At 57.2% G+C, this 16,038-nt stretch overlaps 2 protein-coding genes across 2 annotated transcripts in view; one reads left to right on the forward strand and one right to left on the reverse strand.

Moving 5' to 3' along the window:
- Positions 1-3,532, forward strand: part of LMTK3 (lemur tyrosine kinase 3) — a 17,075-nt gene extending 13,543 nt beyond the window's left edge. Inside the window, exon 15 of the mRNA XM_024768238.1 lies at positions 2,968-3,532. Coding sequence (XP_024624006.1) covers positions 2,968-2,984 — 17 coding nt within the window. The 3' untranslated portion in view covers positions 2,985-3,532. The remainder of the gene's footprint in view (positions 1-2,967) is intronic.
- Positions 3,533-7,160: 3,628 nt separating this feature from the next.
- Positions 7,161-16,032, reverse strand: CYTH2 (cytohesin 2). Its single transcript, XM_024768239.1, has 12 exons — positions 15,914-16,032; positions 14,954-15,101; positions 14,789-14,855; positions 13,633-13,751; positions 12,281-12,361; positions 11,686-11,798; positions 11,427-11,575; positions 10,559-10,882; positions 8,355-8,357; positions 7,953-8,030; positions 7,699-7,853; positions 7,161-7,609 (listed from the first exon to the last, which is right to left on the reverse strand). Exons 1-12 carry the CDS (start codon positions 15,930-15,932, stop codon positions 7,522-7,524), a joined length of 1,344 nt encoding a protein of 447 aa, XP_024624007.1. The 5' UTR covers positions 15,933-16,032; the 3' UTR covers positions 7,161-7,521.
- Positions 16,033-16,038: the final 6 nt, after the last annotated feature.

The raw sequence follows: 16,038 nt of genomic DNA on the forward strand, positions 1-16,038 counted from the left end.
TTGGCCACGCCTCTTGGCATGTGGGATCTTAGTTCACCGACCAGGGATGGAACCCACGCCCCCTTAACCACTGGACCGCCAAGGAAGCCCCAAATCATTTCTTTCTTTTTTCTTTCTTCCTTCCTTTCTTTCTTTCTTTCTTTTTCTGTCTTTCTTTCTCCCGCTCTCTCTCCCTGCCTCCCTGCCTCCCTCCCTCCCTCCCTCTCTTTCTTTCTTTCTTTCTTTTTCTTTCCGATCTTTGCCCCATCTTTGTGCTAAGATTCCTGTCTGGTACTTGGTGGATCTTGATCCCATCTCCTTTGGGGGGCATAGGTTGATCAGAGGCAGACAAGAAGCCAGAGGAAACCAGGGGGCTCAAAGCTGGTTAGTATGAACCAGAGCAGGGAGGACATGGCCAGGGAGCACCATAGCAACAACAGCAAGCACTCTCATAGACCCTAGAATGTGCTTGCAACGTCTTACCCCATTTAATCCTCCCTGTGATTCCATGGGGTGTATTCTAGTCTCATCCCCATTTTACAGAAGAGAAAACTGAGGCACAGAGAGGCATGAGGAGCCGGGGCACAAACCCTGGCTGCCTGGCCTCTGAGTCTGTGTCCACTCCAGCAGTCAGCATTTGTCAGGTACCTTTCTTGCGTTTCACTTACGCCATAATACTAATCCTCACCACCACCTTAGGAGAACATCCCTGCATACAGGGCTTGCACTGGGCCAGGCAGGTGGAGGTGTTCCCAGAGGACAGAACTAAGTAGGGGGAAGGTGCAACTGGCTCTTTTCATGGGGGGGACTCCATACCTGCTCCCCTACACTGTGCCTGAGTTCAGGTGTTGGCCCTGCCACTTCTTGGCTGGGTGACCTAGGGCAAGTCGCTTTCCCTCTCTGTACCTCAGTTTCTGTAGAACGAGGAGGATAACAGGATCTAACTCCTAAGTTTGTTAAGGGGATTGAATGGCTTAATCGTCCCCTTGCACGCTGCAGTGGTCTTTAACTGGTAGCTGTTACTGTGTTTAATGAAGTAGATGCTTGCATCAGCTGTACTGGGCTCGTGGGATTCTGTGCTGGGCAAGATCAGTGAGCCCCCCTCCGCCCTACCCACAGCACTGCCCCAGAGTCCCACAGTTAAGTGAATAAGTGCCAACTCAGGGTTGTTGAGAAAGCAGATGACAAGAGGAAAGGGCTTTGTGTCCTCGGTGATGGAAGGGTCCTTTAACCAGGGACTTGAAGGGTTGGTTGTCGTTAACTAGGTGAAGGGGAAGGGCACAGCGTGCTAGCAGACAGGACAGCTTGCAGAGGGCCTGAGGCAGGAGAGAGCTTGGCTGATTCATGGAACAGAAGGGAAGCGGGTGTGTCTGGAGGTTACTTGCAGAGTTGGGTGGAGGGGGGTGGGTGTGGGAAGTGAGAGAGAGCAGGACAGACCCTGCAGGGCTTGAGGGTAAGCTGAGGGGCGGGGACTTTGTCCTGGGGGCACTAGGGAGCCACAGGAGGAGTGTGAGCTGGGGAGGGGCAGCATCAGCCCGGGGTGTAGGAAGACTTCTCCCAGGCCTTGTGGGGGCCTGTGGAGGCAGGGAGGCTGGGGAGGAGGCCAGGCAAGGCTCCAGTGGGGAGAGGAGAGGACATACAGAGTCAAGGGCAGGAGGGATGGGCTGAGGGTTGACCCTTCACTTGTCAACATCCTCATATTTCACCCCCAAATGTCACTTCCTCCCAGAGGTCTTCTCAGAGGCCCCCAAGAGGACAGGGTGAGGGGGGTTCCAGGGCGTGGGGACACCAGCCAAGTGTTGAGTCAGGGCTGAGGCCCATAGGGCCAGCAATCCAGGATGACTTCACCTTTATTCACCTGGAGAGGAGAGGGAGGGCCCGATCACACAAAATCCCAAATCCCTTTACTCAGTCCTTAGCTATTCCGCAGCTGGGCTGGGAAGCTGCTGAGCCGGTTTCAAGACCACGGCTGGGGGGTGGCTCTGCCCACTTCACACACGTTCCCTGGGTGCTGAGTGATGCCAGGAATCTCAGAGTTTCCCTAGTCCTTTGAAAAGGACACGAGGGTCATGCTCCCCATTTAAAGGGAGGGAAACCGAGGCTCAGGGACTGGAAATGAGGGCAGTGACTTGACCCAGGCCACTCAGGTGAGAAGTGGGAGGTGGAGTGGGAGGGTGCCCGGTGGGTAGCCCTGGTTGAGAGTCTCCACCCCACAGACCTTGGTTTTCTGGATCTGTTGTGTGGGTGGGAGGCTCTCCTCCTGCCGGGAGAGAAGGGATCATGGTGGGAAAGTCTGGTGGGACGGCACTTTGCGCAGGGCCTCTACTGGGTGCTGGGGATGCAGCAGTGACCAAATGCAGTCCCATCCTCTCTGTTCTTCCAGTCTAGAGGGGCAAGCGGACAGGAAGCTAGCTCTTTGACAATGACTGAGATTATCCCAGAGGAGAAATGTGAAAGAAAATAACTATAGTGGAAGGGAATTCCCTGGCAGTCCAGTGGTTAGGACTCAGTGCTTTCACGGCCGAGGTGAAATCCCTGGTCGGGGAACTAAGATCCCACAAGCCATGCGGCGCCGCCAAAAAAAACAAACACCCCCCCCCAATATAGTGCAGTGAGATAGAATGATCTTGGGGGGTGAGGGGGACGACTGCTTGACTGAGAATGGCCCGGAGAAGACCCCTGAAGAGGGGGCATGGCGACGGAGGCCTGAGTTCTATGGGAAGGGCTAAGGGCATGCCAGGCAGTTGGAACAGCCAGTGCAAAGGCCCTGGGGTAGGACTGTGCTTGGAGGAACAGCAAGGAAGCAGAGCACTGTGGCTGGAGCAGAGTGAGTCGGGGGCGGGAGTAAATGACAGAAAAAGGACAGAGCAGGTCAGGTGGGGCGCTCCCCATGGTGAGGACTTGGTTTTCACTCCGATCGGCAAGCCAGAAGCCATGAGCCTTTCTGCCCAGTAATTCCATTTCTCTCTCCTCTCCCTCCATCCTCAGGCCCCGTGGAGAACTGACTCCCCGAAGACTTGACCCCCCTGCACCCCCAGAAGAGGGGTTGAGAGTAGAATCCTCTGTGGACAATGGAGCCACTGCCACCACCACAGACGCCGCCTCCGGGGAGGCCCCCGAGACCGGGCCCTCCCCCTCCCCCACCATGTGCCAAACAGGAGGCCCTGGCCCTCCGCCCCCCAGCCCCCCGGACGGCTCCCCTGAGCCCCTTGACCCCCTCGGTGCCAAATGAGGCAGGAAGCCCCTCACCCCTCCCTGGAGAGCCGCCTTTCTCGGAACTGAACTGAACTCTTTAGGGCCTGGAGCCCCTCTGCACAGTGGAGGCCCCTCCTCCTCACCCACTCCCAGCCCCAGACAGGGGCCGAAGGCTTCAGGGACCTGGACCCCCCATCTCGCGTCTCCCCTTTCCCACCCCAGCCTGGCCCCTGGAGGGGCCTCTGGTTCAAACCTTCGCGTGGCATTTTCACATTATTTAAAAAAGACAAAAAACAACTTTTTGGAGGAACGTGGGGCATGTGTGTATTTCGGGAGATGAAGAGGGGAGGCTGCAGGGACCGGGTGCTGTCCAGGAGATATGGCCATCCTCACAGTCCCATCTGACAGGAACATCGAGGCCCAAAAAGGCAGAAATGCCTGTGTGGCAGCGAGACCCCCGGCTTTTCCACTTCGCTGGATCTCAGTCTGGTGTCGGCATCACCAACTTCTGCTGCAGCCTCAACTTACAGTTCAGGAGGTGACGAGGAGCCGGCGAGGGTTCGGGAAGGTGGCAGGTTATGGTCAGAGCTGGGTTTCTGCAAGGTGGCCGGAAACTGTCCCAGGGCCAGTGCTGGTGAGGAAAATGCTCAGAAATGACCTGCCAGCACCCACACTGGATCATGGCCACATCCCACACACCTCAGAACGGCACTGCCTGTGCCTCGAGGCACAGACCCTCTGCCTCGAGGGTCAGAATCGATCTCCCTGCCCATGGTAACTGTGCCTTAGTTTACCTGTTTCTCCATGTGACCACCCACCTCTCTGACATTCTCTTGCCTTCCCCCTAATTGAACCTCTCCATTCAAATTTCTATTTTTTGTCCCTTTATCTCCCTATTTCACCCGGTCCCAGTTCTGTCTTTGTTTTCCCATCCCGTGTCTTCAGCCTCTTCTCATCTATTTCTTCGTCTGAGTATCACCCCATCTCTACTTCTTTCTCCTTGTCTGCGTGTCCCCGTCACCTTCCCGTCTCTATTATGTCTTTCTGCCACGGGTTTTTGTCTCGATTTCTTTTTCTCAATTTGTCCTGGTCTCTTGACTGATTCTGTCTCCATCTTTGTCTTTTTTTTCTTCTGACTGGGTCTATCAATGCATCTCTGATCTCCTGGCTTCAACCTGTCTTCCTCCCACCCCCACCCGCCGTCACCTTGGTACCAGATTCATTTGTGTATATGAAGGAAGCAGTTTGGATGAGGGAGGAGGGAAGGGGTCAGGAGTGGGGACCCAGCTGGGATGCTGTGTGGACTCCTGGCTTAGGAATTAAGATGATGAGAGCATTAGGGTCACATGTAAGTTGTGGGCGATGGAGAAAGAGCGAATGAGAGGATTAGGTTTTGCCTCTGTCCCCTACTGCCACTTCTGATAGATCTGGTGGTTCTTGAACTGATCTTGTAACGTGTCTGCCCAGGGTGGGTGCTGCATGGAACCCAGCCAAGTTAGGCAGTGAGAGCCTAGGCTCCTGGGTCTGAGGGAGGAGGGGGCTGGGGGCCTGGACTCCTGGGTCTGAGGGTGAAGGGGTGTATTAGCTCACTAGGGCTGCTGTAACAAAGTTCCACAAATTGAGTGGCTTAAACCAGACTTTATTGTGTCAGTTCTGGAGCCTAGATGTCCAAGATCAAGGTGTCGGCAGAGTTGGTTCCTTCTAAGGGAGAATCTGTTCCAGGCCCGTCTCCTAGCTTCCAGTGGCTGTCTGGCAATCTTTGGTGTTCCTTGGCTTGCAGAAGCATCACCCCGATCTCTGCCTTCGTCATCACATGGCCTTCTCTCCTTGCATGTGTGTCTCTGTGTCCAAAATGTCCCTTTGTATAAGGACACCAGTCAAGTTGGATTAGGGCCCACACTAATGACCTCATCTTAACTAATTGTATCTGCAATGATCCTATTTTGGAATAAGGCCACATTTTGAGGTTTTGGGAGTTAGGACTTCAATATATGGATTTGTGGGGGACACGGTTCAGCCCGTAACAAGGGGGTTGGGAGTATGGGGTCCTGGGAGAGGAGGGAGCTGAAAGCCAGAATTCTCCATCCTTGGAGAGAAGACGGATTGGGGGCAAAACTGAAGGACAATTCTGAGGAGACTGGAGTCTGATTTTAATGTTCCACAGGCATCTCCAGCTTAATTTGGCTAAAACAGAACCACTGATTTCTCCCCCCACAAATCCCCTCTTTAGCCATCTCAGTAAATGACATTGCCATTCACCAGCTGCTCAAGCTAGAATCCCAGAGTTGACCCAGCCCTCAGCATGTCTTGCTGGCTCCTCTTCCAAGAGGACTCATGCGGGTCCGGGTCTCTCCAAGTCTGGCCACACCCTCTTACACCAGAATGACAGCACAGCCTCCTAACTTACCTCCCCGCTACTGCCGCTGCTCACCTCCAAATTACTCTCCTGCAACGTCAACCCAAATACATCACTCTCCTGTGTCATGACCTTGGATGGCTTCCCATCAGCTAAGAGTACACTCAAAGTCCTAACATGGCTGTCCAGGCCCCAAACGATTGGGCCCAGGCATTTCCTCCACTTCCCATCACCCCAGCCCCACTCCACCAACACCGCACAGGCGCACCAACATGCTGTCAGCTACTCCAACACGACGTGCCTTTCCCTGCCTCGGCACGTGCTGTTGCCTTTGCCTGGAATGCTCTTCTGGGGCATCTCCACTGAGCCAGCTACTTACCCACAATAGGCACTCGGTACCTATGGGTTCATTCCATGGAGGAGAGCAACACAGGGGGAGACAGTGATGGGACCCTCCATCAACCCAGGACCTCATTTCCCATGACTTTCTTGGGTCAATGGCTCCATTTCCGTGGAATTTTTGAGGAGTTGGGAATTCCATTTCCTCATTTGGGAACTTCATTCCCCATCAGCCCCTGGGGTGGAAGCGGTCAGGCAGGGCCTTGTTTCCCAGCCTGAGGAAGTGGGGAGCAGGGGACCAGCCGCAGGGAAACCCAACATGGGAGTCTTAAGAAACTACATTTCCCAGGAGACCTCCAGAATGGCTCTCCCGACAGTGGGGCGGCCAGCGCCGCATAGCTTGCTGGGAATTGTAGTCTGGCAGTCTCCCGGGAGGCCTGGGTGCACCACCTTGGAGTTGTTACAGCGATTAGGAGCTTTCACACCCGCTGATGTCTGTGGCCAAGGGCGGGGCCGGGTCAACGCCCGAGACCCGGGATCTTCCACACCCCACTGGCAGCACTCAACAATTAGGAGTTAGATCCCTTGGGGACACGGAGGATAACTGCAGTTCAGGCACGCCCTGGGACGACGGGCTTCCCTTCCAGCAGGGGCTTGGTCCTGGGCATGTCTGGAATTGTGGTTTCTCGTACTAAATCCTCCTCAGCTGCAGATCTGGACGTAGGAGAGAGACGGGGTCTCCCGACACCCTTTTCGGGATCCACGTGCTTTTGTTCCTTGGGGACACCACGCACACCCCAAGCTGGAAGGCAAAGGGGGACAAGCCTGGACCTGGGGCTCAAGGGTACCCCACCCCCCAAGGTTTCACCCTCAAAGAATGCGGTCCTTACACTTCTGTAAGCTGTCAGATTCCCGGGAAAGGAGATGTTATAAAAATGCCGGTTCGCAGCACTACCCCGGCGTGGTGTAAAATGTCTTCCAAAGGATGATCCTCTAGTGGCTGAGAAACCCGGTTCAATTGGCCCAGAGTCCCACCCTCTTGGCCCCAAAGCCCCGCCCCACCTACACTGGTCCCAACCTATTCCCGACACCACTGACCTCTAGCCCAGCCGATCAGCTATTATCTGTTGCCCCTCAAAGACCACAAGCCCATGAGAGCAAAGGTGGGATGAGTGTCTGCCCGGCGCCTGGCTGTCAAGTAATGTCTAGAATGAATGGCAGACCTCGTCCCGGAAGCTCTGCATACCTGCATTCTCAGCACCCTTCGGTTCTAATGCAACGCTCACTCCAACCCAGTTAAACTTCTTCCTTTACTCCACCCCCGCAGGCTATGGGTGAAACCAGAACTGAGCCATCCAGGAGATGCCTGGCTCGTTCAGCTGCACGGACAGCACCCTTTCTTCATGCGTTACCAGGCCAGCTCCACCAAGCACCTCAGCTCCACCAACCCCAAGAGATGAGGGGTCCGCAGGCCGCGAATGGTTAAATAATTCATAAGATTACCAACAGCGTATTAATTACAAATAATGAGGGAGGAGCTAGAGGAGATGAGTTTTCCAAACGGGGAACCGGGATCCGCAGCCCCAGGCCCGGGGGTCCGGCCACCCGGGCAGGGCAGCTCCGTAATAAATAACAGAGTCGGGGGCAGGGGGTCAGGGCTGCTCCTGCTTCTTCTTGACAGAAATCCGCTTCTTCCTCGCAGCCAACATCTCATAGAACGGGTCCACGCTCACGGCGGCCCTGCAGAAGGGGCGGGAACCCAGGGTGAGGGCCGAGGGGCCTGGGCCCCCGGCCACCCCCTCCCCAAGGACTCCGGGGCGCAGGCTCACTGGATGGACTTGATCCACTCGTCCTTCTCCTCCTGCGTGGGGGCCGAGATCCGGTACACCATGTGGTTCCCCTCAACCACCCGGCCATCTGCCTCTGTCTTGCAGGCTTTGATGAGCTGCCCCTTGTTGTTGCGGATGTAGAGCTCGAAGCAGTTCTGGGTAGACACGAGACGATGGGCAGCTGGGAAGAGCCAGCCCTGGGGCCAGGGGAGACCCCCCCGACACGGCAGGACGGGATACAGGGAGGGTCTTACTGGTTTCCGGGGGTCGTCCACCTCGCGGATGCTCAGATTCTCCAGGGGGATGATTCCTCGGGGCTCCTTGTCCTGAGAGAACGAGTTTGACCGGATTCAGACTTCCAGTCTCCCCCCCACCCCCCAGCCCCTGCCTCCCGCAGACTCCGGAGAGAGCACAGGGAAGGTGGGGCTGTCAGGGCCTCGGACAGAGCGATGCGTGGGAAGACGGACGAGCAGGACAAGGCGTGGTGTCTGGGCCCCGGGAACCGGTCCACCCCCAGCCTGCGGCTCTACACTCTCTAAGCCTGTCTGTCGACTCGGGTCAGGGCCCTCAGCCCCCCAGCTATGGGCCCGAGGCCAGGGCAGCCCCCTCCCCTTGTGTCATGTTGGGGAGCAAGGACGGGCCGGCCTTGTACCTACCTCCTGGGGCAGACAGCGAGAAAGCAGGCAGGACCAGGCGAGAAGGGAAGGCGGAAGAATGGGGTGCCCCCGAGAGCCGCAGGGTTGGGGAGGGAAGGGGTGCGCAGGGGGTGGCACAGAGATTGACAGAAACAGCAGAGAAGGAGGGAGGGAGGGAGAGAGAGGGAAGAAAACCAGTTACATCCACATGAGGGAGGAATGGCCTGACCCTCTCCCACCCAGGGAGGCTGAGGACGCCGAGCCGCACTGAGGCGGCTAAGAGCACCTCCCTGCGCCAGTGCCCAGCTCCGGCCCAACCCCTAGGGTGTATCCCAGGCCAGGAGGGCCTTCCACTGCCACGGTGAAGATGTCTCTGTGGGGAAGTCATCCCCACAAGGCAGAAGACAAAACCCCCAGTCGGTGGGCCAAGGTGGGCTTGGGGACTCATGTCAGCACCAGTACAAACTGGCTGTGTGACCTTAGGACAACCGCTTGCCCTCTGTGGACTCCAGTCTAGAGACCCACTCCAGCCCTCACCTTCCTGCTTCAAAGTGACCTGCTTCTGGGCTCCCTGTGATCCCGCAAAGATTAAACTGCAGTAATAATGACTTTTATTAACCATCTTTGTGAATATAACCACCACCGCAGATTCCCTTTCCTGTATTTCAGTGTTTAAGAGGTGCCTTCTTCTAATGACCTTGTGACGTGCTCTGGTCAGAGATCTGGATCCAAGGCCACCTCTGCCCAATGGCTGCTGGACAGTGACGAAGCCTCAGTCTCCTCATCCAAGAAATGGGAAGGATTCCTACTGCTGGGCGTGGTTTGGAAGAGAACCAGTTCCTCAGGAAGCTGCCCCTCCTGCTTTTCCTTCCCACCCACTCACTGCCAGGGGCACCATTTGGCCTTCCTTGAAGAATCTAAATTCCTCCCAGACTCCGCAGACCCGTCGGCCTTCCTTCGGAGCTGATTCAGGAATCCATCCACCCCAGCAAGTTGTCTGGAAGGAGTGATTCGCATTTTTTATGCACCAGGGACCTGTTACTGTGGCTGGAGAAGCGATTCCTCCATTTAGGAGCAGAATTCCATGCGGCGGGGGAGGCAGTGTGGATCATGAGATGTGAACCGAGCAAAGTCCTGCCCTGACCCTGTGCCAGGCTGGAAGCTTCCTCTGGGCCCTCCCACCGTCTGGGCTGCCTTCAGTCAACGCCGGACTATAATTCCTCACCAGATTCTCTGTCTCCCTGGGGCAGTCACTCACTGCTCCTCCATTAAAAAGCCACCGCTGGGACTTCCCTGGTGGTGCAGTGGATAAGACTCCGCACTCCCAATGCAGGGGGCCCGGGTTCCATCCCTGGTCAGGGAACTAGATCCCACATGCATGCCGCAACTAAGGAGCTCGCCTGGCGCAGCCAAATTAAAAAGAAAAAAGCCACCGCTGACCCTCCCAGGGCACCTACCACAACCAGGTCCAGCTCCGAGCCAATGGCTCTCAACCTGGGCCATGCACTGGAACCACCTGGAGAGCTTTCAACATGACTGATGGCCTATCCTGCCCGCAGCGACCCGACTTCATAAGTCTGTGGACTGGCCATTGCGGTTTTCGGGTGAATCTCTGGGCAGCCAGGGTTGAGAACCACTCCAGTCCTCAGCCAGCTGTACCTGTCAGACCTCTGCTAACTAACCCTGAATTTGCCGGTGCCACGTGTTCCAAGGGTCACTGGCCCCTGCCCCATCCATCCCATCCTGGCCAGGGGCTCCTGATTCACCTAAGCCAGCCTGGGTGCGCCCCCGCCTCCCCACCAGGAACCAATCCAACCAGCTGAGAAGTCCACCGGGGTATTCTGAGACCCTTTTCCTCATTTCTGCAGGCTCTTTTCTGACTAAGGGAGATGTTCTGGGGAGGTACGACGCCCCTAGAACAGCCACCACGCTACTGGGCTGATGAGGAGGTAACATACCATGGGGATAAATGCAAGAGTGTCATAGTCGGTCTGCCTCGGACCCCCAAGAGTTCCCTCCAAGTGAGGTAACAGGCTCCCAGGCATCCCAATCCCTTGGGCTATTTTCTGTTCACTACAGCTGAGAGCATCCTGAGTGAACACTCCCCCCCCAGATGGGGACCGGGCGATCTGGGTCTCGGCTGTGTCCTCAGTGCCTAAACCAGGGCCTGGCGCAAAGAAGGGGTTCCGTAAACATGTATGGGTGAACACAAGGGGTTAGGGAACGCTGAATACAAGCCCGGCCCTGGGCTTGGGCCCGGCACACAGGGCTGAACTCCTTTTGGGCCCATTTTTCAGATGTGGAAACTGAGGTTCAGAGAGGTGGAATTGCTGGCCTAAGGTCACATAGCGGGTATGTGAGAAAGCTGAGTCCAGAGCCTGGGGCCCACTAACCTCCCCCCTGCAGAGGCAGCCAGCAGAGTCAGCAAGGGACGTACCCAGCTTAAGGAGCCAGCCCTCCCGGTCCGGGTTGAAGAAGGTGTGGGTCAGATCATTCCCATCATCCTCAGGAATCTTGAAGGGCTCATTTCGGATGCTGTCGTAGAGGTTCTGAGGGGCGAAGGCATGGTCAGCAATTCCAGGCTCCTGGGACCCTCCCAGGGCTACCTGGCAGTGGGGAGGGCGCTCCAGCAACCAGGGAGCCAATGAGACCATGGGTGGGACAGCAGATGGGATGGTGCAGGGAGGAAGGAGGCCGGGAGAAAAGGGAAGCAGAAGGCAGAAGAGTGGAGGGAGCCCCAGGGAGGAGGAAGAGGAGGAAAGATTAAAAAAATATGTGGAAACACAGACATAGGAAGAGCTGCTAGGTTCTGAGAGAGACCGACAGGCAGGTGGAGAATGGGACACACGAAGACCCTGAAAGAGTCACAGAGCCAGAGAGAGACAGAAAAGAGAAAGAGAGAGACAAGACAGGCAGCCAGAGAGAGAGAAAGAGGAAAGAAATGGACATGCTGGCGTGACCACGCTGTCCACGCGTGAGGCGATGATCCCGGGTGGGGAGCTCAGGCACTGGGAGACCCGCAGGGAGGAGGGTCTGCGGCAGGAAGAGGGACAGGGCTGAGGGTGCTGGGGGAGGGGGAGGGGGGGGCCTGACCCTGAGCAGCTCCTCAGGCAGGTCCCCGCCCTCATTGATGCCCCGGTTCATGGCCACGAAGCGCTCCAGGCCTGGCTTGTCCCGGACGTTGGGGTTGTGAAGGCTGGTGTTCAGCATGATCACGGCAAAGGACAGCACGTAGCACGTGTCTGCATTGGACAGTCAGGGGGTGATGACTGGGGCATATGGGCCCCCAGGACCCGAGAGGTCAAGCCCCCAGCTCCCTCCTTCCCCAGGACCCAGGAGCCTGCGCCCCCACCTGTGGACTGGAAAACCCCCGGGTTGCACAGGCAGTAGCGCTGGGCAAAGGCTTCCATCATCCGATCAATCTTCTGGGCTTCTCCAGGGAGGCGGAAGCTCCAGAGGAACTGCCTGCATCAGAGAGGGGCCGGGTGTCGATGCCAGGACTGGAAGGACCGCCTCCCCACTCTCAGTCCCCGTGATAGCAACTGGCCAATGAGAGCTCCACGCTTGTGGCCAATCTGGCCACTGAGCGTCGGCCATGAGACTTTTGGTGGATTTATATGGAAACACCCTCCTTCTTTCTACTAAGGTTGCTGAACGGGTCTGATGGTTGCTAGGGCCTTCTGCTATCATGTGGGAGGAGGGTCTGTGGCGAGCAATGCCCACACCATGGGGAGCACAATCAAAAGAAAGAGAAAGTTGTCCTTCTGACACCATTTGAGCACCTGGATACAGGTATGCCGGGAGGAAGCCCCACCGTGGACTTTGTTGTCATGTGAAGGCAACCCATTCCCTAATTTTTGTTGCTGTTTTGTTTTGAGTAGGGATCATCACTTGGAAAGAAAGCCCTGACAGGTACCTTCCTGCCCTTCCAGCCTCGTCCCTCTCACCTGAGGGCCTGCACCAGATTGAGGTCGGTGAACTCATGCAGATCCACGAAGGCGTGGAGCACTGCCAGGTTCAGCTCTTCCCTGGGAGGACAGGGACAAAGTCACGCGCAGGAAGGGGTGTGGGGAGGTGGGCGTGGGAGTGGACAGGAGGCGAAGGAGTGGGGAGGCTGCGCCCCCTCTTCTGCACAGAGGCTACCCCTGCAGCCGGTGAAAGTTTTGGCCAAGCCCCCATCACAGGCCTGGCACCAGGGCAGGGATACTCAGAAGGCTCTTGGGAGGACTGTCTGCCTCGAGAGCACTGGTGTGGCTGGACCTCTATTCAGTGGGGAGAAATGCAGCAAACACGTGCTCTGCTGGCCATCACCTCTCTCCGATGAGACCCAGGTTCCACAGATGCCCTGTGGAGATGGCCCCCCATCCCCCATAGGTCCATGGACAATCCCAGTGCACCACAGATGTCCACAAAACGATCCCCACAATGCCAGACATCCGGACCATCTCCATGCAGTCCAGATGTCCACAGTCAATCCCCAGAAATCTAGAGGTGACCCCCAGACTCCCCAAACAGTCCCTATGCACCCCAGATGCCCACAGACGGTCTCTGTACTGCAGACATCCAGAAAGTTCCACACACCCTAGATGTCCACACAATCCCTAAGCAACCCAAACGTCCAGATGGTCCTGTGCACCTCAGCCGTTCAGACAGTCTCTACACACCCCAGACGCTCACAGATAGGAGGTCCCCATGCACCCTGGATGTCTAGACGGTCCCCGCACATTCCCAACATCCACAGATGATCTCCATGTACCCAAGATGTCCATAAATCCCTAGGTACCCCCGGATATCCACACTTGGTCCCCATACACTCCCAACATCCAATCTCAGGCACCCTACCCTTCTAGGTGGTCCCGACACACCCTGGACGTCCACAGATGGCCCTCATGCTCTCAGATGTCCATGGGCCCCCTGTGCTCCCTAGATATCCACTGATGACCCCCCCACTTCCTAGCGGTCCACATCATTCCCATGCACACCAGTTGTCTACACACCATTTTCATGCTCCCACGCCACCCACAGATGTTCTCCACTGTCCCCAGACCTAAATGGAAGGTCCCCACATTGCCCAGATGTCCACAAAGGTCCCACACCCCCCAGATGCTCACAGATGGTCCTCAGTTCCCCAGAAGGTCCCAGGCTCCTCCAGACTCCTGTCAGCCCATTTTGTCAAAATCCAGTCATAAGGCTGATCTATCAGGGCCTCTTCTCGGGAGGAGTTGGGTGCATGGGGCCGAGGTGAGAAGCCAAGCAGGAGGTGGTGGGGGGGCGGGGAGGGGAAGGGGGCAGGTCTCACCTCTCCCCCAGGTAGTCCCCGATGGCCGTCTTGTTCAGGCCTTCGCCCTTGTACAGGAAGCGGGCGATCTCCTCGGGTGTGTTCTGCAGAAGTTCATTCTCCACCAGGAACTGGATCCCCTGGTGGGTGGGAGCTGGGTCTCAGGGCTGGGTACCAGAAAGCCACGCCCCTCCCCCCACATCCTCAGAAACCAGAGCCTCCAAAGCCACCCCCACCCTCAACGGAGTAGGACCGAGTTTTACTTTCAGGCTTTTCCCAGGTCCTTAAATACCATCTGTCCCACGTCTTAGCCTTTGCATCTACTGTTCCCTCTGCCTTTGCCTGGTTAATTCCAGCCCCCCCGGAAGCAGGGTCTGGCAACGAAGAGCAGCTCCATGAATGTTTGCTGAATGACTGAACAAACTACCATTGCTTTGGACAAGAAGAATAAAGTTGGAAACTGTTAGTAGACAGCAGTCCATCAAGGGCTGTGAGGGCCAAGCCTCAGGCTGGACTAAGGCTTTCTCAGGCTCTCCTGATGCCACGAGGACCACCACTGTGGCTATCTCACTCTGGATCATGGTATCCATATCTAGGGGCTCCCTGAGGGCAAGGCAGGGTCAAACTCTTCTCTGGGTCCTCAGCATTGCCTAGCAGAGGGGCAGGCCCGAGGGAGGCCTCAGGAAATGGGTGTAAAATGAATGACTGAATGAACGAACAAACATCTTTCCTCCACCTGGTGAACACTAACTCATCCTTCAAACCTGACCCGAATATACCCTCCTCAGGGAAGCCCTCCTTGATGCCACCAGGCTTGCTGCCCTGAGTGTCCACAGCCCTGGTACCTCTCTCTCTCTCTGTCATGGCACTCGTCAACCCTCTTCTGTACCCATCTCTGTCCATATTCCCTACCAGACTCAATCGAGCTCCACCTGGGGACTCCAGGTGACAACAGAAGTGGGCCCTAGAATGTGAGCAAAAAGGGGAAGAAGACCCCCCGCCCCGGGCAGAAGTTCCAGCCCAGGAACAAATGCAGCCAATATCTGAATCCTGGGATCAGGACCAAGTCCGTGCACCTAAGGTAGACCTTTAACCACCATACTTCTGAACAGAGAGATGCCAGAATCCCCCGTCTGGATGTCTGCCTGGCTGATCCCAGCCCTGTGGCCCCAAGCACCTTTTTGGGGTCCATATTGAACTTCTTCCTGCCCATTGCCATCTTTCGGTTCCGTTGCAAGGTCTTGCTGCAGGGACAGAGAACGGAGGGTGGAGGGTCAATGCCTGGGCATCCCTGGCCCTGGCCTGGCCTCGTGACCCCCAGGTTCCCTGCCCCAGCCCTCACCTGCCCTCATTGGCCTCCAGACCCTCCACCTCGCTCATGGCTTCGCTGAGCTCCTCGCGCAGGCGCTGGATCTCCACCAGCAGCTCCTGCTTCCGCCGCCGGATGTTCTCCAGCTCCATCCGCTCCTCCGGAGTCAGGTCCGGGGGTTCTGGAGGAGGGGATCAGGGGTGGGAGGTCAGTTCTGGGGACTGGGAGCGTGGACTTCTGAAATCTGGGGGAGGACAGGGCTCCTAGGTTCAGGGGCAGGAGGAGAATGAGAGTCCAGCCTCCTGTCTACTGGAAGACGGGGTACAGCCTGGACTCCTCAGTCCAGGGGACGAAGAGCTAGGAACCTAGACTCTTTAGTCCTGGGGGAGAAGGGGACTGGGAGCCTGAACTCTTAGGTCTGTGGGGAAAAAAGGGCTGGAAGCTTGAACTTCGGTCCATTACTTGAAAGGAGGCTGAGGCCTTGGTTTTCTGCCTCCATTCTTGGCGAGGTAGCTGTGGATCTGGGTGTCCGGACTCCTGGGTCCATGGAAAGTAACTATGGCAGGCGAAGCTGATGACAGCTTGCAAGAGTTGAGGAAGGGGGCGGGGCATCGAAGGCCCCCTTCCCCGCCTTAGCGGAATCTGTAGCCCCCAAGATCTCTCCTCACCCCAGCGTCCCCAAAAGCCCCCTCCCCTCTCCCAGCAGGCACTGGGCTCGCCCGGCCCCTCCAGAGGGAATGGTTCCTCCCCGGCCTCGCCTCCGCCGCTCCCACCCCCTCCCGCTGCCACCGGAAACAGGCTCGGCCCAAACAATGGCCTGGAACGCCCCACTCTCCTGCCCCGCCGGAAGCCCGTCCCGTGCCCCACAAAAGAGAAGCGACGACGGAGCCGAACAGCTTCGCAGGGCGCGCGCCGGGAAGAACGCTCGCGGCAGAATGCTGGGGCCGAAACGCTCCATCTGCTCCCAGACGGCCCCGCCCCTCCCCGACTTACCATAGACACCGTCCTCCATGGCGGCTAGGAAGGCCCGCGGGGAGTCCGGGGCGGTCCCGCCGGTCGGGCCTGGATCCGCGTTGGCCCGCGGGCTCGGGTGAGCCCGCTCAAACGCCCCGGGAGCC

Source organism: Neophocaena asiaeorientalis, unplaced genomic scaffold (assembly GCF_003031525.2).
Source record: "Neophocaena asiaeorientalis asiaeorientalis breed wild unplaced genomic scaffold, Neophocaena_asiaeorientalis_V1.1 scaffold629, whole genome shotgun sequence".
Lineage (NCBI taxonomy): Eukaryota > Metazoa > Chordata > Mammalia > Artiodactyla > Phocoenidae > Neophocaena > Neophocaena asiaeorientalis.